Source organism: Lissotriton vulgaris, chromosome 3_1, assembly GCF_964263255.1.
Source record: "Lissotriton vulgaris chromosome 3_1, aLisVul1.2, whole genome shotgun sequence".
NCBI classification, from domain to species: Eukaryota; Metazoa; Chordata; class Amphibia; order Caudata; family Salamandridae; genus Lissotriton; species Lissotriton vulgaris.
Window position 1 is genome coordinate 977044181 of NC_141689.1, and position 17501 is coordinate 977061681.

The following is a 17501-nucleotide window of genomic DNA, read 5'->3' on the forward strand; positions in this document are numbered from 1 at the left end:
TTACTCATTCGTCGGATGGCCCCTTTATTTCAGCTTCTAGAATCCGAGCCTTTCAAATAATGAAAATTAACTCAATTAAACAGACTCGTGTATAAATCACCACATAGCTACTTGGAAACAAACAGCAAAGTACAGAGCGTGGAGACATACAGCGACTGTTACAAGTCATGTCCTTTGATTGGCAAGAATGAAAGAGGGGCCAAAAGCTTCCCAGGCACTGCTCATGTGAACGAGAAGTTGTCACCGACCCCAAAATATTCATACAATTCAAAAGCGACCCGGCGACTGCAGCACTGGCTTGGAATTTCCATGCATCGCCGTTTTACTTCCACAAGTTGTTGCACGCATTGGTATTCCCAGTTCCACATTTCTAGCATCACACTCGAAAGAATACGGGAAAAACCAAATGACATGCATTGCAAAATGTAGATTGCTGCTGTATAAAGCACCACCACCTTTTCTCCCCCAAAATAAGCCTCTTAACATGTGTCACCGGCAATGCTCTTAACATGAAAAGTACCCGCACTCCCTTCTAAGACTGTTCTTCTGCTGTGCGCGCGCTGGGCGGATTTCTGATGCCAATTCCCGTGGTTTCCTCTCTCTCTCTCTCTCTCTTCCTAACTGTATCCCTTTCTAGTGGATTGGAAAGAAAGATCCGCCATATTCTGCTTTACCACGCCCGGGAGCAACACCATTGCACAGGCACAGGCTCGGCAGTGCTGCTGGATACATATTGTACACTTGGATCCTTCCAATTCCTGTCTGCCCCCACACACGCCAAAAGGGAAAGGAGGAAGTTGCCCGTGAATAGAGCAGTCAGGAGGGCAGGAACAGACAATAGCAACCAAGCTAAAGCGAAGGCACGAAATTAATAAAAAAAATCAGCCAGAAGAAAAAAAAAACTGAGGTAGAACAATCAACTCGGAAGATTCCGTGTTTGAATTGCAAGGAGAAGGAAATAAACGTGTGAGCAGAAGAGAGGGGGCTGGGGGGCGGTGATTAGCCCTATTAGCGTTTGACAAGCATTTTTTTTTTTTTTTTTTGCGAGGAGGGGCAGATGCTGTTGCGTTTTTTTTTCTGAAAGGAAGCTCATATTAGTGACTCCTGACAAGAGGGGGGGTGTAGCGAGAAAAAAAATAGAAAGGGAAAAAAAAGGTGGGTGGGAGGGGAGCCGTGCTCGTCTCTCTGCTGTGCTCCCGTGGATGTTTCCATGTTGTTTGCTGCATGATTTAGAGAGGAGGAGGCGGAGGAGGAGTTGGACCAGGCGACTGACAGAGAGAGGCAGCAGCAGCAGGACCGATTTGCTGGGTGTTTCGTGCCCCCCTCGGTGTTGGATGATCCCCGCGTTACACGGGGGGCTTCTGTGCTCGCTGCTGTGGCCCTAGGGCGCTGGCCAGCGTCTGCAAAGCGGGGGTGGGGGGGCTTCTCGTTTTTTTTTTTTTGGGTGGTGGTGGTAGGGGAGGTGGTGGCTGCTGCTGGGTGGGCTGTTGGGAGGAAAAATGACTCTGGAGTCCATCATGGCGTGCTGCCTGAGCGAGGAGGCGAAGGAAGCCCGGCGGATCAACGACGAGATCGAACGGCAGCTCCGCAGGGACAAGCGGGACGCCCGCCGGGAGCTGAAGCTGCTGCTGCTGGGTAAGTGACAGCGGGCGGCCCCCTCTCGCTCCGCCTGGCCCCGGAGCCAACATGCTTCGTGCACTAGTCCATTCCTCAGCCCTGCCGGCCACTCCTCAGCCCCCTAGCCCTTCTCTGAATTGTAAACCATGGTAGTAAAAAATGCTTGAACGTCACACTTGAGGACTGGTGATTTATGTGTTTCTTTCACAATGCTGCCTTGCGGGAGGGGAGGGGGCGCGGCTGGCACAGTCCTCGACTGAGGGCACACAGTACGTGTGTGTCCATGCCTGGGCAGTGCAGGGTCGTAAAGTAAGGGATGCATGCATGTTTTTTTTTGCACACATCCCTGTGTGCGCGATGCCTCAGAGAGGGCGTTTTCGAGCCATCCGCTCTGATTAGGGAGTGGTGCTGCTGTGCCTGTGTTGGTACCTTTCAGATTTCATTGCATTCAAAGCGATACTTCATTTCTCACACTCGGTGGTTAAGTTCCACAAAAATGTGGGTTGTCGTTGTATCTGGGAAGCAAAAACATACCACACTTCCTGCCCTTATGCATGCGAGGCAGTTTGAGAAGGGGTTGGATGTAGAATTCTAGGCCCTCAGGAAACACGAGCGCCTGGAATGTGAGAAGAAAGATGGCAAACGCAAAACGCCGATAACATGCGTGGGGCTTGTAAGTTGATACACGTTTTGGTGCAGGTCGAATTTGTTCGCACATGCCTCGTCACGCATGGCCTTTCATGTTTCCCTTGTCGGGTACTGCCTTGGCATGGATGCGTTCTGTGCGTGCATTACTCCGCACAGAACCAAGGCCCGGATGAGGAGACAACAGTAAGGGCGGGATGGAAACGCAGCCTGTGATACAGAAGGCGATGGTGTACAGTGGGGTTCGAATGCACCCATTTTGTTTCGAGAATGGTACGCCCTGGATGGATATAGTGAAGTAACTTTTAGCGATGAATGGGTCCTTGAATGATATCAATCAATACGATCTGTCCTTACGTTCACATAAATATTCGAATTGTTATCTTGCTTTCTGGGCCCATGATCCCTGTTGCACTCAATATTTTATAATGTAAATTATTGGTGGTTGGGTTACTCCAACTGGTATATAAGCATTGTAAGGCATATGTCGTCTATCTACGTTTACATTTTTTCATTTACTACAACATTAGATGTCAAATCTTACACTGTTTGCATTGTGAGAATCAAACTGCTTGACATCTTTGTTTGCATCATGACTGGGGTGGGTTTCTGTTCAAATTCGATATTTATGTTATTGTCGTAGGAACTACTGCAGAGGGATAATACTCATTGATGACCATCTGCAATTGTTGCGACTGAACAGACCTGTTAAGTTGTTTTCCACGCGAAGGCCTAACGCTTTAGATTGATTTAATATCAATGTTTTGGAGTACATTACAAGCTTGACGCAGTGACTGGCACTATTGCAACAACTTTACTCGCTGGAGTGCTTAGCAGGTGGAGGAAGTCGATATCGAGAGGCAAAAGTTGTCAGTCAGACCTTGGTATTTGTTAAATGCCTTGCTAGGTGTGATCAATGCGCGTGTTGCCCTCTCCCATTGGGGAAATGTTAAACCCCGCTGAAGTGATTCGCCCTGAAGAATGTGAGGTGGCATGGCAACCTCTAATGATATTTTTAAAAAGCGTGGTGTGCAGTAGACATAAACTCTACCTGTCCTCTCCAATTTACCCAAACCAGACAATGATTCGCGATATATGGACCGAAGGAGATTTATGTTTATACGCTGTATGTAGTAAAGGTGCTTGGATTTGCCTTTATCAATGAAATCTGAAGGTACTCACTGGATTGCAATCAGGTTCAAGAGATTTAAGATTTTGGGAAGGCAGGATTTTACTGCACATGGCACCCAGGGAAAAAAGGCTTGCACCAACCAGGGTCAAGGTACAGAACTATTCTGCATCACACGGTGGGCATGGACGGAGCACCCGAGAACCAGAGCGAAATATCACTCAGAAGCACCCACTGCCAACCATGCAGTGCCCCAAAAAAGTTTCTACATAGGCCCCACTTGGATTCCCACAACTAAACACAATGATGCTTTACAAGCTGAAGATGCCACAAACTCCATTTTGCTCCACCACATGCCCAGACGCAGCAACATATTGGCAGTGAACACCTCATACATAGGCCTCGGCACAAACCCGTCTCTTTCAAACCAAGCAGAGCCTACGTAGTAAGTTGCTACCTGTCCATCATAGATTTTTGGTGCCTTGTCAGGGGTATGAAGCACTATCTAAATGTATCTATAATAATATCTAATACAACGTATCATTAATGCTATACGGGTACAATGAACACCATGCTCACCTATGGCACTTGTTAATTTAAGGGATGCTACTATTTTGAGGTCTAGCTAGTGGGTCCCTGCCATCTTGGAAGTACAACACAATTTAGAGGGCTTTGTGAGGAGGCGGCGGTGTCCATACAACAGGCTCGATTAGATGGGTTCTACATCTCCCTTTGTTAGTCTGTCAAGTGGTATATATTTGTTGTGTCCTGGTATCTCCATGTTTCTAGAGTTTTGATCATTTAATTTCAAGAGCGATATATGCTGCCACTGGGCATTGCAAATATGTATTATACACTTAGATGGCAGAATTAGCAAGAACTGTTGAGACATACCAGTGGAGTGGAGCCCTGCTGAGGCAACAGGGGGTGCTGAAAGGCTCTGTGGAATAGGGATGTTTAGAGTTGTTTCTAGAACCTGCATAACTTATTTATTTATAGTACTTCTATTATGTAAACATAAACTGAGCGTTTGTGGTGTGAAACAGAGCAAAGAGGCAAGTAAGTATGAGTAATAAATTGAAACATTTTGATGAAGTGGTTTGTTTTTAAGAGTTTTTCGAGGGTCAGTTAACAGTGGAGGGAAGGATCCCTGACCTTTGTTCCATAGGCAGAAGGTAATTATGGGTGGTGGTGAGGGGAGTTGGAGAAGACCAGTACCAAATGTAAAAGCCAGAAAGTACTGAAATTCGATGAGCAGCACCAGTAAGAATGTTAGATTGCGGAAGGGTCAAGTTTCCTTTTGTTGTGTAACTAAGCAGGTCAAAGGTCATGGATTGTTTTGTGAACCAAAAAATAAATGTATGTATGTATGTATGTATGTATGTATGTATGTGTATATATATATATATATATATATATATATATATATATATATATATTAGATGTCTCAAACACATTTCCGCAACATGTCATTTTTTTTGTGTACATATTTTTAGGCACCTGTTGTCCATCCACTCCCTCCCAGTTCCCCATCTCCCACTGTCCCCCTCTTAGAGGGAGTTAAGAAGCTAAAACATTGTCAAGTTTACTTCTTGTTTATAACGTCCACCAAATCACCTTTCACTTATTATTTTTCCAACACTGTATGGGCCAACTCATTGGGCTAGACAGTTGCAATGACTTCAACGCATCTAGAGAACTGTACATCAAACCCCTACTCATCAAGTAGTCTGCTAGAAGGGGTCATGTGCTATTATACTTACCTTCCATATCTTTTAGCTCACAAAACCATTTTCCATTGCCAGGGGTGTCCCTGAATTAGTAGTCCACTCTTGCATCATGAGGAGGACTCAAAACATCCTTTCAAAATAATTTTAATCTCAGACAAGACTTCTGCATGGGCAGCTCACCCCTTTCTGCCCACATTCCCTCCAACACTCCCCTCCTGTTTTCCCATATATTTGTTTCAATTTCAGTGAAGTAACTTGCCATATCATTACGTTTGTACATTGATTCCCTTTTCTGCGCACTCTTATCTATGTATCAATGCAAAAGCTCTGTGCTGATATTCCCTATAGTATATGTGTGATTTTAAAATACTATCCACTTTCTCATATATGCCCATTTCGTCCCACATCCCCAAGAACTGCACACCTATTTGAAATTAGACCTTTGGGTCTTGTGTAGGTAACAAAGTTTATCCCATACACTAAGGAATTTAGAATACACTAAGGGATTTTGTTGCCGCTGCCTTGTTCTCTTGATGTAATTGCCAAAGTCTCAGCTGACAGTAGCTCGTATAAAATCAACATCTAATATTCTTTTTTTTGTTGTTGTTGTTGCTTTGAATTAATAATTTAATCTTGAACCCCTGAAATAGGGTTCTAAGCATTCTTCACCCTCCTTTCGGCCATCTCTCAAAGGTGCTTTCTAAGTGCCCTGAGGGAAGTCTGGGTTGCACAAAAGTGGGGTGAAGGGGGGAAGATAAGTCAATCCCTGACTACTTGTGATTGGGTCCCACATTTCTGGGTGGTAAATCTATGACTAATAAAAAAACTGGTGGCCTCATGATGTCCATGGAACTCGGCCCGCCACTCCAGCATCCATATATGTCCATTAATGCCCTGTCACATAGACCTGTAAAAAAAAACCAACAACTCTATACTGAGATGCATGATGATATCTTTTCATGTGGCAGGCCCAATCCCCCAGATCTGTTGTTCTCTTTCAGTGTTTTTGTGTGAATTCATGCTCCTTTCCCAGCACACACAAAAGTATCCATATCCCTTGTGTAGCCTTCATGTCCCTATCTGGAGATTTTACTGGAAGGTCCTAAAAAATGTAAGATAACCTATGTAGCTTTACCGCTGCCACTCTGCTGAGCCATGAGACCGAGATTCTGCCATTTTCCCAAGTTAGTGCTAATGGCTTTAAGGAATTTAGGGTAGCTTGCAACATAAAGATGTCTGTGTTCTAACTTATAGATTTCCAGACATTTTATTTTGTTGTTGTACTATTAAAATGCAATAACACAGAAGTTTAAAGACCAGCGAGGAAAGATTCCCCAAACATTGATGAAAGTACACAAAGTCCTTGGGTCTAAAATTCCAGAATGGCAGTAAGAGAGGCAGCAGCGATGATAGTCTGTTGCTAGTGGGGGAGTTCTTTAATTAGGACGAAATCCTACCGCCCACCGGGGCTAGGAGTCTCCGCCTCGAGGAGAATTCCAGATGATGAAGCATGCCACCTTGGTGGGTGATGGGATTTCGACCTAATTAAAGGACTCCCCCACTAGCAACAGGCTATCATCACCGCTGCCTCTCTCATGGCCATTGTGGAACTTTAGACCCGAGGATTTCGTGTACCTTTTTTGGGGGGGGGGGGGACTGTTAAAAGAGCCTGATACATGTATGATAACCTAGATAGCACATTTAGCTTTACCGCTGCCTTAACAAGTGCAAATAAGAGAGGAGATGGGTAAACCCTGCAGCATCCCTCTAGCCAGGGGAAATCCCTTCTGCCCTAACTCGGTATACTATGACACTTACTATTGGACAGGCCTAGTACTACTAAGACCCTAGAGCGAGGTACCCAGTTGACTGTCGAATGCTTTTTCCAGCACCTAAGGAAATAACCAAGATTTTCCTAAAGTTATCCTTTTTTGTAGGATGAAGGACACTCCAATATTATCAGCTGCTTGCCTTTGGGGGATAAATCCCGACTGGTCTGGTTTTAAAAGGTAGATAGAGTGCATGGGGCATCAATCTGTTGGTTAATACTATCGGAAAAAAGGGTCACATCTGAATTCAAAAGTGCTGGAGGTCAATGTACTTCACACTTATTAGCGGGTTTGCCTGGTTTGTGCACAATGGTAATGCTTACTTAAGTCATCGAGGGAGTTACTATTTGTGAATAGAGAAAAGAGTTAAAAGGGTCCAGTAATTTATTTATTTAAATTTTATTGAGTTTTATATAGTGCAAACTTGATCCGAGGGTATAGGAGCTCTTTATAGAGATGGCGGACCATCATGTACAGGGAATACATACATACAAAATTGTAGACATACAGGGTAATAATATATAATAGGTCTAAGGTAACAATGGTAGCTTATTTCAGACGTTGGAGGAAGAAATGCACAGTTGTTACCAGAGGTAGTCATTTTCAGGCTCTTTGATGGCGGGGAAGAAGTGCATCAAGGCAGGTCAATTCTATCAGGAGGGAGGGTTCATGTATTTGTTGAAGTGTAGGAATGATTGTCACGTAGATCCTGTGGCAGTGCATTCCAAATTCTGGGGCGCATTTCCAGAGAAGGAACGGGTGACCTGATTTTTTTTTTTAATTTGGCTGGAATCAGAAGTAGGGTGTTTGAGCTTTGCAGAGGCATATTTTGGCCAGCTTTTGATACTTAGTTTGTAAAGTAGTTTGGTTTCTCAGTGTACAGAGCTTTGTGGATTATGCAGGCCGTTTTAAATATACTTCTCACTTCGATTGGTAGCCATTGGAGTTTCTTAAATGTGGGAGTGATGTGATCCTAGTAGCCCTCCACAGAGAAGTCTAGCCGTTGTGTTGAGTGTGGTTTTCAAAGAAATAAGGTGAATTCTTGGGTTACCATTGATTGTTGCATTGCCGTAGTGCAGTTTGGAGAGGTCTGGAGATTGCACTACGGTCTTTAGGTCTTCAAAGGGGGGAAGGTGATTTTTTTTTTATTGTAGGTGTTTCAACTTGTAGAAGGTGCTTTTTTGCTGAGGCATTAATATGGTCTTTCATGCTCAAGTTTTTGTCAAGTGTAAAACCTAGTGAATTAACCGAGTTGGAGATGGTTTACAGTTTAACATAGTTAGGTTGTCAAGCTAGTTATGGGCAGGATAGGACTTTTCATTTGGTTGGATGAGGTGGAGTTCGGTTTTGTTGGGGTTAAGCCTTAAGTGGTTGTCGGTCAGCCAGGATTGTCCCATGGAATGAGTGTTGTTTAAGTGCTGGATATCATTAGATGATGAGATTTTAATGTATATTTGGGTCTCATCAGTATAAGGTCGGCAGATGGTAGGCAGTTCTGGCTTGTTATAAGATCACTGCAAGGGGTTCCATATAGACGTTAAATAGGGCAGGGGACATGATTGATCCTTGGGAAACTCCTTGTGAGAATGATACTGCTAGGGAGGTGGAATTGTTTACTTTGAGTAGGTGAGATCTTTCGTTAAGGTACATGGCACACCACTGAAGGATAGTACAGTTGATACCTGCATGCTGTGAGAGGGTGTTCAGGAGAATGTTGTGGTTGACATTATCAAAGGTTATTGAGAGATCCAGGAGACAGGCCTGACCATCATCTAGAGATCTGTGTAAATCATCAATAATTTTAGTATTGCAGTCTTTGTACTGCAGCCTTCCTGAACCCATATTAGAAGGTGTCATGTAAGTTGAATTTTTCAATGTGGTTGTTAAGATGAGAGAACACACATTTTTCAATAGTTTTGGCAAGGAGCAGGAGGTTACTTGTAGATCTGTAATTGTTAAGGTCATTCGGGTCAGCATCTGGCTTTTTGATGAGGGGGATGACTTGGCTGAGTTTAAGGGAGTCCAGCATGCAGACACTGGATAAGGATAAGGTAATGATGTAAGTCCATGTTGGGGGGATAATGTGTCCGAGATTTTTGACGAGAGGACAGAAGGGGGTCAGAGGGGTGTGATGTCAGCTTAAGTAATCGTGGGGTGGCTCTGATCGGAACTGTTTGTAAAACCTGTAAGTCAGGCTATTTGGCCCCAGGACTTATTGGCTTGCAGTTTAGGAATGACCTTTGATACCTCTTCAATAGACCTCAAACTATCCAAGCTTTTGCAGTTAGCCACAGTCCACCTAGGAAGTTGGTCCGCGCCAATAAAGGCATGAACCTCTTCTGCTTTTACCAATTCATCACGAATGAGGTTAGTATAGTAATCTTGAAAAGCCTTAATCTTTTCCTTTTTTCTGCTAAAGAGATTAGCTTTAGTCCCTAGGTGGGTTGGAGTTCTACTAGACACAATTTGTAGCCTTATCTTCAATCTACGAGCAGACCGTCATATTTGCCTTTCCGTAAAATTGTTGCCTTAACCATAATAATGCTTTCTCTGATTTTTCAATATATGTGAGGTTAATCTTACCTCTCGGGGAAGTTTCCTTTCGCAAGACTTCCAATTAATCTGAGATTCTATGGTTTTTGTCCACTAGTGCAAATTCCGCTACCAGGAGCTCCATACAGGCGTTCGCTGTTAGGCATTAATTTGCTATTTTTAATATGCATCATCCTCAAATCATAACTTTGAAGGTATCACAAAGAATATTGTGAGATAATTCACCAGTATAATGTTCTGAAATTTATTGTACTGTATACCTCTGCGCTTGTGTAATCAGCCAGTCTTTAATTAGGAATTTATCAAACTTCCATTAATTGCCTTTTTGATCCGCTGTCATTCTAATTCCCACACTAACCTAGTATGTTCAGCTAATGTGCCATGCATGATTAAGCTAGTGGAATCAAGTCTTGTGCTCCTTGCATTAGAGATATCCTTGAATAATATCTGTGTACATGTGAAAAAAGGTGAACTCCTTCTCATCAGATGTTTTGTCTCTTCATAGGTCCACAAGTCCCATGACATTCAGTTCTTATTTCAAAGACTGACTTGGTTCCTTGCACATACCTATTGTGTGGATTTCTGTCTAAGTGCATTGGGGGCTAAGTTAAAGTCACCGACCTAGATAAGGCTGTCTCAGATCATGGCCTCAATATTAGTTGAATAATGTTCCTGACCAAAGTTTGTAGCACAGACATTGATGATATTAAAGCTAACCTCTTGGGGCAGGCCGTCTAATTATGTAGAATAACCTTTTGAAAATCTCATACTATCCTGGTTTCTTCAAAATGAAAGTCTTACTGAAGCCAATCTAGATCCCTACCCCTATGTTTTAGTTTTTGTTCCTGCAAAGTACTGGGTGGGGTAACATTTGTTTTTCATCAGGTGGGTATCGGAGTATCTCAAATTAACCTCCTGTAGACATATACATCAGGGAGAACTTCCTTCACTTCTCTCCATATCTTAATAGCATTAATGTGGGAATTCAAGCCTGTTATATTCCGCATTATAATCATAACCATAGACTTGGAGTATTGCATTGTCTATAACTTCTGGTTTGATTAAATTTCCTACTCAACACTCACTCAAACACCCTCCTGGGCTCACTTTCCTCCCCATCCTCCCCTCCTCCCCACCCTGTATCTCTCAGGGTAACTCCAGAATTAGAAGGGCAGCGCAAATGTTAAAGTCAATCTTTAGCGGATCTGCCAGCTTCGAAGTTCTGTGATTACTGGCATGAGCATCCGTCTCTTATCCAGCGGGGTTTGTGAGAGACCTTGAAAATTTGATAGACTGATCTTGAAGAATTAGGTCCTCTATTTTGACTTTCCTAATCCTGTCGTTAAGCTGCGAGGATCTTAGTTTAGCTAATATGTCTCTAGGTTGAGCACTAGGTGCATTCCTCAGGGCACCCACCCTATGTGCTTTGACAATCATGATTTCACAGGCTTGGCCTTCTTTCAGTGCTAGGTAAAACGGTGTCTTACCGAATTAAACGTCTGCACCTTCATTTTCCTGCATATTGCGTATTCTTAAATTAGCTCTTCTTGATCTGATAATGTCATATTCGTTGATTGCCAAGAGTTTCCAATTGTGTGGTAACCATTTTCGCTATTTTATTTTGCTAATCTCCCAGGCACGTTTAAAAGTCCTTTTTTGCAATAGAGGTAGCAGCTTCACTTTTTTTTTTTTTGCCCATTTCTGTTTGCACCGAGATTTGGGATTTTGCACCAGAGGGTGTCTCGGCTTGTCCTAATGATCGTCCCCAAAAGTCACTGACCTACTTTTGTATGCTTGTTATTTTAAATATTGGCAGCCAGTCACAGTGCTGTGTTGCAATCACACAAGTGAGCCCCCTTACAGCTCAGTGGAGGGTGCCGACTGTGAAGATGTAAATCGGGAAGATGTCAGTGCCTCAATCACAGATTCTTTATACCGGCCTACTGAAAGGTTAGCTTTCCAGCACCCTTCTAAGCTATATGATGGTATTTATTTCAAGGTGGCACAAAACTTGTGAGCATAATTCAGTGGGGAGACAAGGCACCAGAAACTTAATTAAACTCAGGTTGCCCGAGGCGAGGGTGTCTTAACAGGACCCCAGTACCATGTAAATCGCCATAGGGAAGAGTTTGGTATACATCTACACATTCTAATCATTAAAATGCTCCCCGTACTGATCTGTTTGTACTGCTCTCCCACTTTCCTTTGGCTCTTGCGAGCCTCCCACCGGTCTTATTTCAGCTCCTGTCCCTCTCACCCATAATGCGCTAGTGGTCCGATATCCACTTTCACATTGAACTCGCCTAAAGCCGGTCTCTTTTTCAATTCTTTATGGATCTGGTAAGCCCCAAGATGGATGCCTCTACTTCTGCATCCCCGCCGGAGTGCGCCCTCTCATTTAAGCTGTGGATCTGCTTCTGGCAATCCTGCTTCACTCGGACAGCTACCATTGGTTTTCTTTTCTGGTGAGCGCCACAGGAAACAGTTTATAGGACCTCTTAGAGGAGCCCAGGACCAGAGCACATTGATTTGATAGTGTTGGAGAGTAAGAACAGTCATAAGGTCATTAGGATAGCCCTAAAATCTCAGGGCCTGAACCGTCAAAACTTTGGGAAGTTTGTGCTTGTAAGGCGGGGCTTTACACGGGCAGGCTTCTCGGTCTTAAACGTTGAGATTTTCTACATGTAGGAATCTATACAGTTGCCTTTTGCTGTTTGTTAATCCATTTCAGGGTTACCCAGTTTTGCTCTACTTTGGGGCAGTAAGGTTGGTTTTAGGCTTGAATCAATGGATCGGAAAAGCATCCAAGGAAGATGATGATCTGAGTAGGCATATCCATGCATCTGTGAAGAATTGGACAACAGTAAGAAAGAGCCTTGTGATGAGGCGAGGATGGTGGAATGGGATTTCCTGGCGTTTCCTTCATGACTTGTAGGCTTGTGAAGTCTTCCATGTGAAGCCAGTGTTTGGGTGTGCAACTGTTTTGGGAGAGACCACAATACAGATTTCTATTCTAATTAAAAGATGAATCCGCTACAAACTGGTACTTTTCTTGATAAAGAACATTTCTCAAAATCTGAACTCTCACCTGATTGTATTGGGACTTTACAGAGGAAGTTAATCTGTTTTAGTGGTTTATAAATGCCAGTGCAGTGCTGGAGGTGAAGTTGGTCGGGAAGGATTATTTTTATTTCCCCACCTCCTGCTTCAGTTATGCTCAGTACTGGCCTACTTGGCTACTATGGACTTCATCACTGTACATATTCTAAAAACAGAAAACCAGATTCGAGGTGGTACGAGGGACATTCTCAATAAAGTGGGGGGTGTACTTGGAGACTGACTTATTCTGTAATTTTCAGATGGAAAGGAGGTTGGCAATAGATGTACATTTTGACCTTGCAGTCACTCGCTGTTTTTTGGTAAGAGCATGTTCCCTGTTCTTTTTACAAGGATTTCTGTTTAGCAATAAGTTATTTTTTTAGTTTTCCTCCTCGTCTGACCTTTCTTATATGAGAAAATTAAATACATACATTTATAATATGGGCTCTACCGAGTTTATATCCATGGATTCATGCTTGGGTTAGGAGGGCCTATGCATTTCTTCTCAAAGACTTCTAGGGTTTCAGTGCTAGTTGTAGTTAATGGCCATTATAAAAGTCTAAACCTAGTATCATCTTCTGAACTTTGAGCGAGGCGAGTAACTGCCTCCAAGTTATGCAAATACACATTTGTAAAATAGGCAGCTGAATTAGCAAATTATATGGATTTCTCTCTACAGTTGTGTTCTTTATTCTAGGTGCAAATCTTTACCACAGTCACTGCCAGCAAAATCTTAGGACTGTTCTGTTTTTGCTGGTAAGCGTGGTTTAGTTGTAAGATAAAAAAGAATTCGCTTATAGTAATGTAGAGCAGCCAATGTCTAGTCTGCGTAGTCATGAACATTGTCCAGGTTTTTTTTAAACATATATTTTTATTGACCTTTAGTTATACAGTTATCAACACCTAATTGTCGTTCATACCTGAAACGTTTACATTCTCTTACAGATTAAGTATTAGAGTCTAGTTCATTTGTTAAGCCCTTGATAGCACAAGTGTATCTTCAGGGAAAGGTGTAGCAGGCGTAGTTTCCATTATTTAACATTATACTTTTCAACCATTACAGAGTCTATTTGTATGATAACTGCCCCCCAGCCCTTGCAACTCCATGAAGTGGTATGATTTTATTTGCAACTCGGGGTAGCTATTTCTGGGTATGTGGTGTCTTTGCCATCTTAGTATTGTATATACATAAATCTTATCAAACAAGTGGTGAAAACAGGAAACCGGGTTTCAAACTGCCTGTGAAGGCCCAGCACGGCTCCTGCGTGGATAAGACTTTGTGTGTGTGTCATAAACTATCCGGGGATGGGGGTAGGGGGGTTGAGGGGGGGGGAGGGAAGGGAGGAGCACAGAAGAACTCAGATGGGACAAACAAGAGGAGGGTGGGGAAAGGGGGGATGATCCCCAAATCTAGTCGCTGTAGGACTTCCATGTGCATCCAATCACGCCTTAGTCATATTCCTAGCTGACCCTCCTTTTCCTATCCTAATGTGCAGGAGGGTGGGTCCCAACGATCCCCTGTCGCTCAATCCAGCATTCTCGGCGTGGCCACTTTGTTACTCTTTTAGGCTGAGGGGGGGGGGTGTCTTCTCTATCAGTGGTACCTGGGGGGGCTTGGATATTCCCAGTTATTTAAGGTGTTCCTCCATTGTTCCGGTATGGGGAGTTGGCATACCCCCTTCATCCCTCCCTACGCAGCCCTCACTCAACTGCTCTGGCCCAAGTGGTCACTTCCTTCCGCCAGACATTTACTTGTGGCCCCATAGCTACCTTCCACGTAATTGCTATACGCCTCCTAGCCAGTGCAAGCGTCAGATCTATGAACCTATTGCCTATCTTGCATTTAGGAGGTCTAGGGAAGAACCCAAGTAAGCGCATTTCCGCAGTGTGACTAAGCTTTCGCCCCAATATGCTATTGCGTTGGGAGAAGACTTCATGCCAAAATACCTGTGTGATCCTGCACTCCCAGGTCATATGTAGGAAGTCTACATCTTCCAGGGGGCATTGTGGGCATCGCCGCGGCTCTTCCCCAAAAGTGACAAAAATCCTGTTTGGTGAAAGGTAAGTCATATGCACGTAATTAAACGGAATGTATTTCAGTCGTGTGTTTCACGATAATTTCTTAGGGAATTCCAAGACTATTCTCCATTCTACATCTGTTTTGATTTGGTGCCTCGCTGTGCCCAAGGTAATCGGTGAGTGCAGCACACCATGTGTTTCCGGTTCTTCTCTGTTCCAAACCCATAGCTTCACAAACGTCCGCTGCAATACCTCATAGACCAAAAACTGACCCGAGGGCAAGCAACAACTCCATCAATTCATTGAAGGGGAGCAGGTGTTTCTCGTGGTAACAGTCTCCTACATTTTCAAGGCCCACCACCGCCCAAGGTGCCATCTGCTCCACAGTTTTATAATCTGCTTTGGTTTGCCATGCGGCAAACCCACCAACGGTAATTCTTGCGAGTATTTCAGGATATCAGGTATTTTCTTGATACTACGTCTTCAGCACTGTAGCGCAGTTGTCTGTAATAGTCCGGTGTAGGGAACCCTGGTCGCATGTAGCAGGAGTTTCGCCAGCAGCAGACTGGCGCTCTGACCAGATTCCACTAAAAAGGTCCTATCAACGATCACCCCCTTCAGCCATTGAGTCAACCATTGCATTTGGGCAGCAAGCTGGTAAAGTTCAAAGTGTGGAACTCCCTAACCTCCCGCATCTAAAGAGCGTCTCAATATCCGGTACGACACTCTACATGTAACATCTCCCCAGATTAAGTTTCGCACCAGAGAATCCAAGTTACGGAACCAGGTTGCAGGTATTAACACCGGCATATTAGCGAAGTAATATAACACACGAGGGAGCATAACCGTTTTCACCAGAGATATTCACTCTTTCAAATCATCCAACGAGTGAAAGATCTGAACACTCACGTATTTAAAAGTTTCCAATGCCCAGATAAGATCTGCGGGCATTGCCAGAGGGCCCGCTAATTGACCATCCACCGTTAACAAGCATGTTTTGCGCTTATTAACCCGTTGGCCGGACAGTTCCCCAAATGCCTCCTTGCCCTGCAGGGCCGTTTCCGTTCCCTGAGCAGCATCGCAGAGGTAGAGTAATAGGTCGTCCCCATAAAGAGAGATGGTATATGTCCGTCCTCTTACTGTCAACCCCATGCCTTCACCCCCCTGTCGGAATAGTTCGGCCAAAGGTTCTATTGCCAAGGCAAATAATAGTGGCGACAGAGGGCAGCCTTGTCGGGTTCCTCGTGCCACACAATATTGTGGGGAGATGGTTGTGCCGGTCTTGACCCTGGCTGTAGGACGAGTATACAATAGACTCACCCATGCCACCCATCCGTCCCCCATATTCAGGCGCCTCATAACAGCCAGCAGGTAGTCCCAGCCCACAGTGTCAAAGACCTTCTCTAGGTCAATCGAGAGAATGGCGGCCTGCCAGAGGGCATGCGCTTCTGGGTGGTACAGCATTGAATGCAGCCGGCGGAGGTTATACAAGGTACTGCGGGAGTGGATCAATCCATTTTGTTCCGGTGGATTTGGCCCGGCATATGCGGAAGCAACCAGAGAGCCAGTGCTTTGCTAAGTATCTTAAAATCAGTGTTTAACATAAAAAGGGGTCTATAATCTGTTACCCCGGCGTCCGGAGATGTGGTTTTGAGAAGTGGGCTCACCAGATGAACTTTATACAGGTTTATTTAGCAAAACATTGCCCATTGAGTTTCCAATAGCTGACCGTGTTATTCAATATTACCACACACCCCTTTTAAAAAAAAGTTTATTTGCATTTGTAAAGCATGATTATGACATTTGAACATTACTCTGACACAATCACAGGTTATCAGTCCTTCAGTATGGGCCAATTTCATCCCCCCCCCCCCCCCAATCATCACTCCACCCTGCCCACCTATGCTAGAGCTCCATTTACAATTCCTTTCACCTACCAACTCATCCTACATCTCTGACTTCCCTATACCCCAGACCTTCTCAAGCTTCTCGGAATCCCTGCCTTTATAGACTTCACGTTCCATGTTTTTGCTGCGGTCCATCCCTTCCTCCCACTGCTGGAAAGATCGGGTAATCTCACAGCCCCACTTCTGGGCAGTGGCTCACTTGGCCACTAAAAAACAAGGTTCACCCATAATTTTGGTATTTGGTGAGGTCTAAGGGTGACAATATGCGCAGAAGTGCCAGTCTAGGTGTCAACTCTATGGTGTCCCCCACTGCTCTCTCCAATATAACAAAAAATAACAAGTTTGCTACTTAGTCAGCTATAGTTGGAAGGACTGGTTTCTCATAATCCCTAAGGCTATGGTGCCTTGGTGTTTTTAAACAACCCTCACTCACCAACCTAGTTAGTGATATGCTTCATCGCTTATCCTCATTGAGGATAAGTGGGATCAATTAAAAATCCCAGGAATTTTCACCAGTTCTTTTAAAAGTTGACCAGAACCTCCAATATTATAATCACTATTGGTGGTAGGAGCACCTGAGCCAATTGTAACATCACTATTCACCATCACATGCACTGTCACAATCACAAGAAAAGCCAGCTCCGCTGTATTCTGGCACCGTAGCACACCCTGGAAACACTCTGGGACCAGGGTGGGAACCCAGTGATGATGCCTGTCACCAGCAAGGTTGGTGAGTGAGAGGATCTTTAAAAACACCCTGTGGCTTCCAAGGCACTTTAGGATTATGAGAAACCGGTCTCTTCATCCTTAGCAATACTGTGTGTGAGTGCGTGCCTTTACTGCCTGTATTTTAGCCATTGTGTGGGTGGCATCTGGTATTCTTTCTGCAGACATTCAAAGGAAACCACACCATTAGCGTCCCATACATCTGCCAACATGGTTGTGCCTGTCCTGCCCCAGCCTTGGAAGCCTT

The 17501-nt window shown here is 44.2% G+C and overlaps 1 protein-coding gene across 1 annotated transcript in view; it reads left to right on the forward strand.

Moving 5' to 3' along the window:
- Nucleotides 1-660: 660 nt before the first annotated feature.
- Nucleotides 661-17501, forward strand: part of LOC147727284 (guanine nucleotide-binding protein G(q) subunit alpha) — a 421615-nt gene continuing 404774 nt past the window's right edge. The window contains exon 1 of the mRNA XM_086961340.1: nucleotides 661-1635. Coding sequence (XP_086817466.1) covers nucleotides 1500-1635 — 136 coding nt within the window. The 5' untranslated portion in view covers nucleotides 661-1499. The remainder of the gene's footprint in view (nucleotides 1636-17501) is intronic.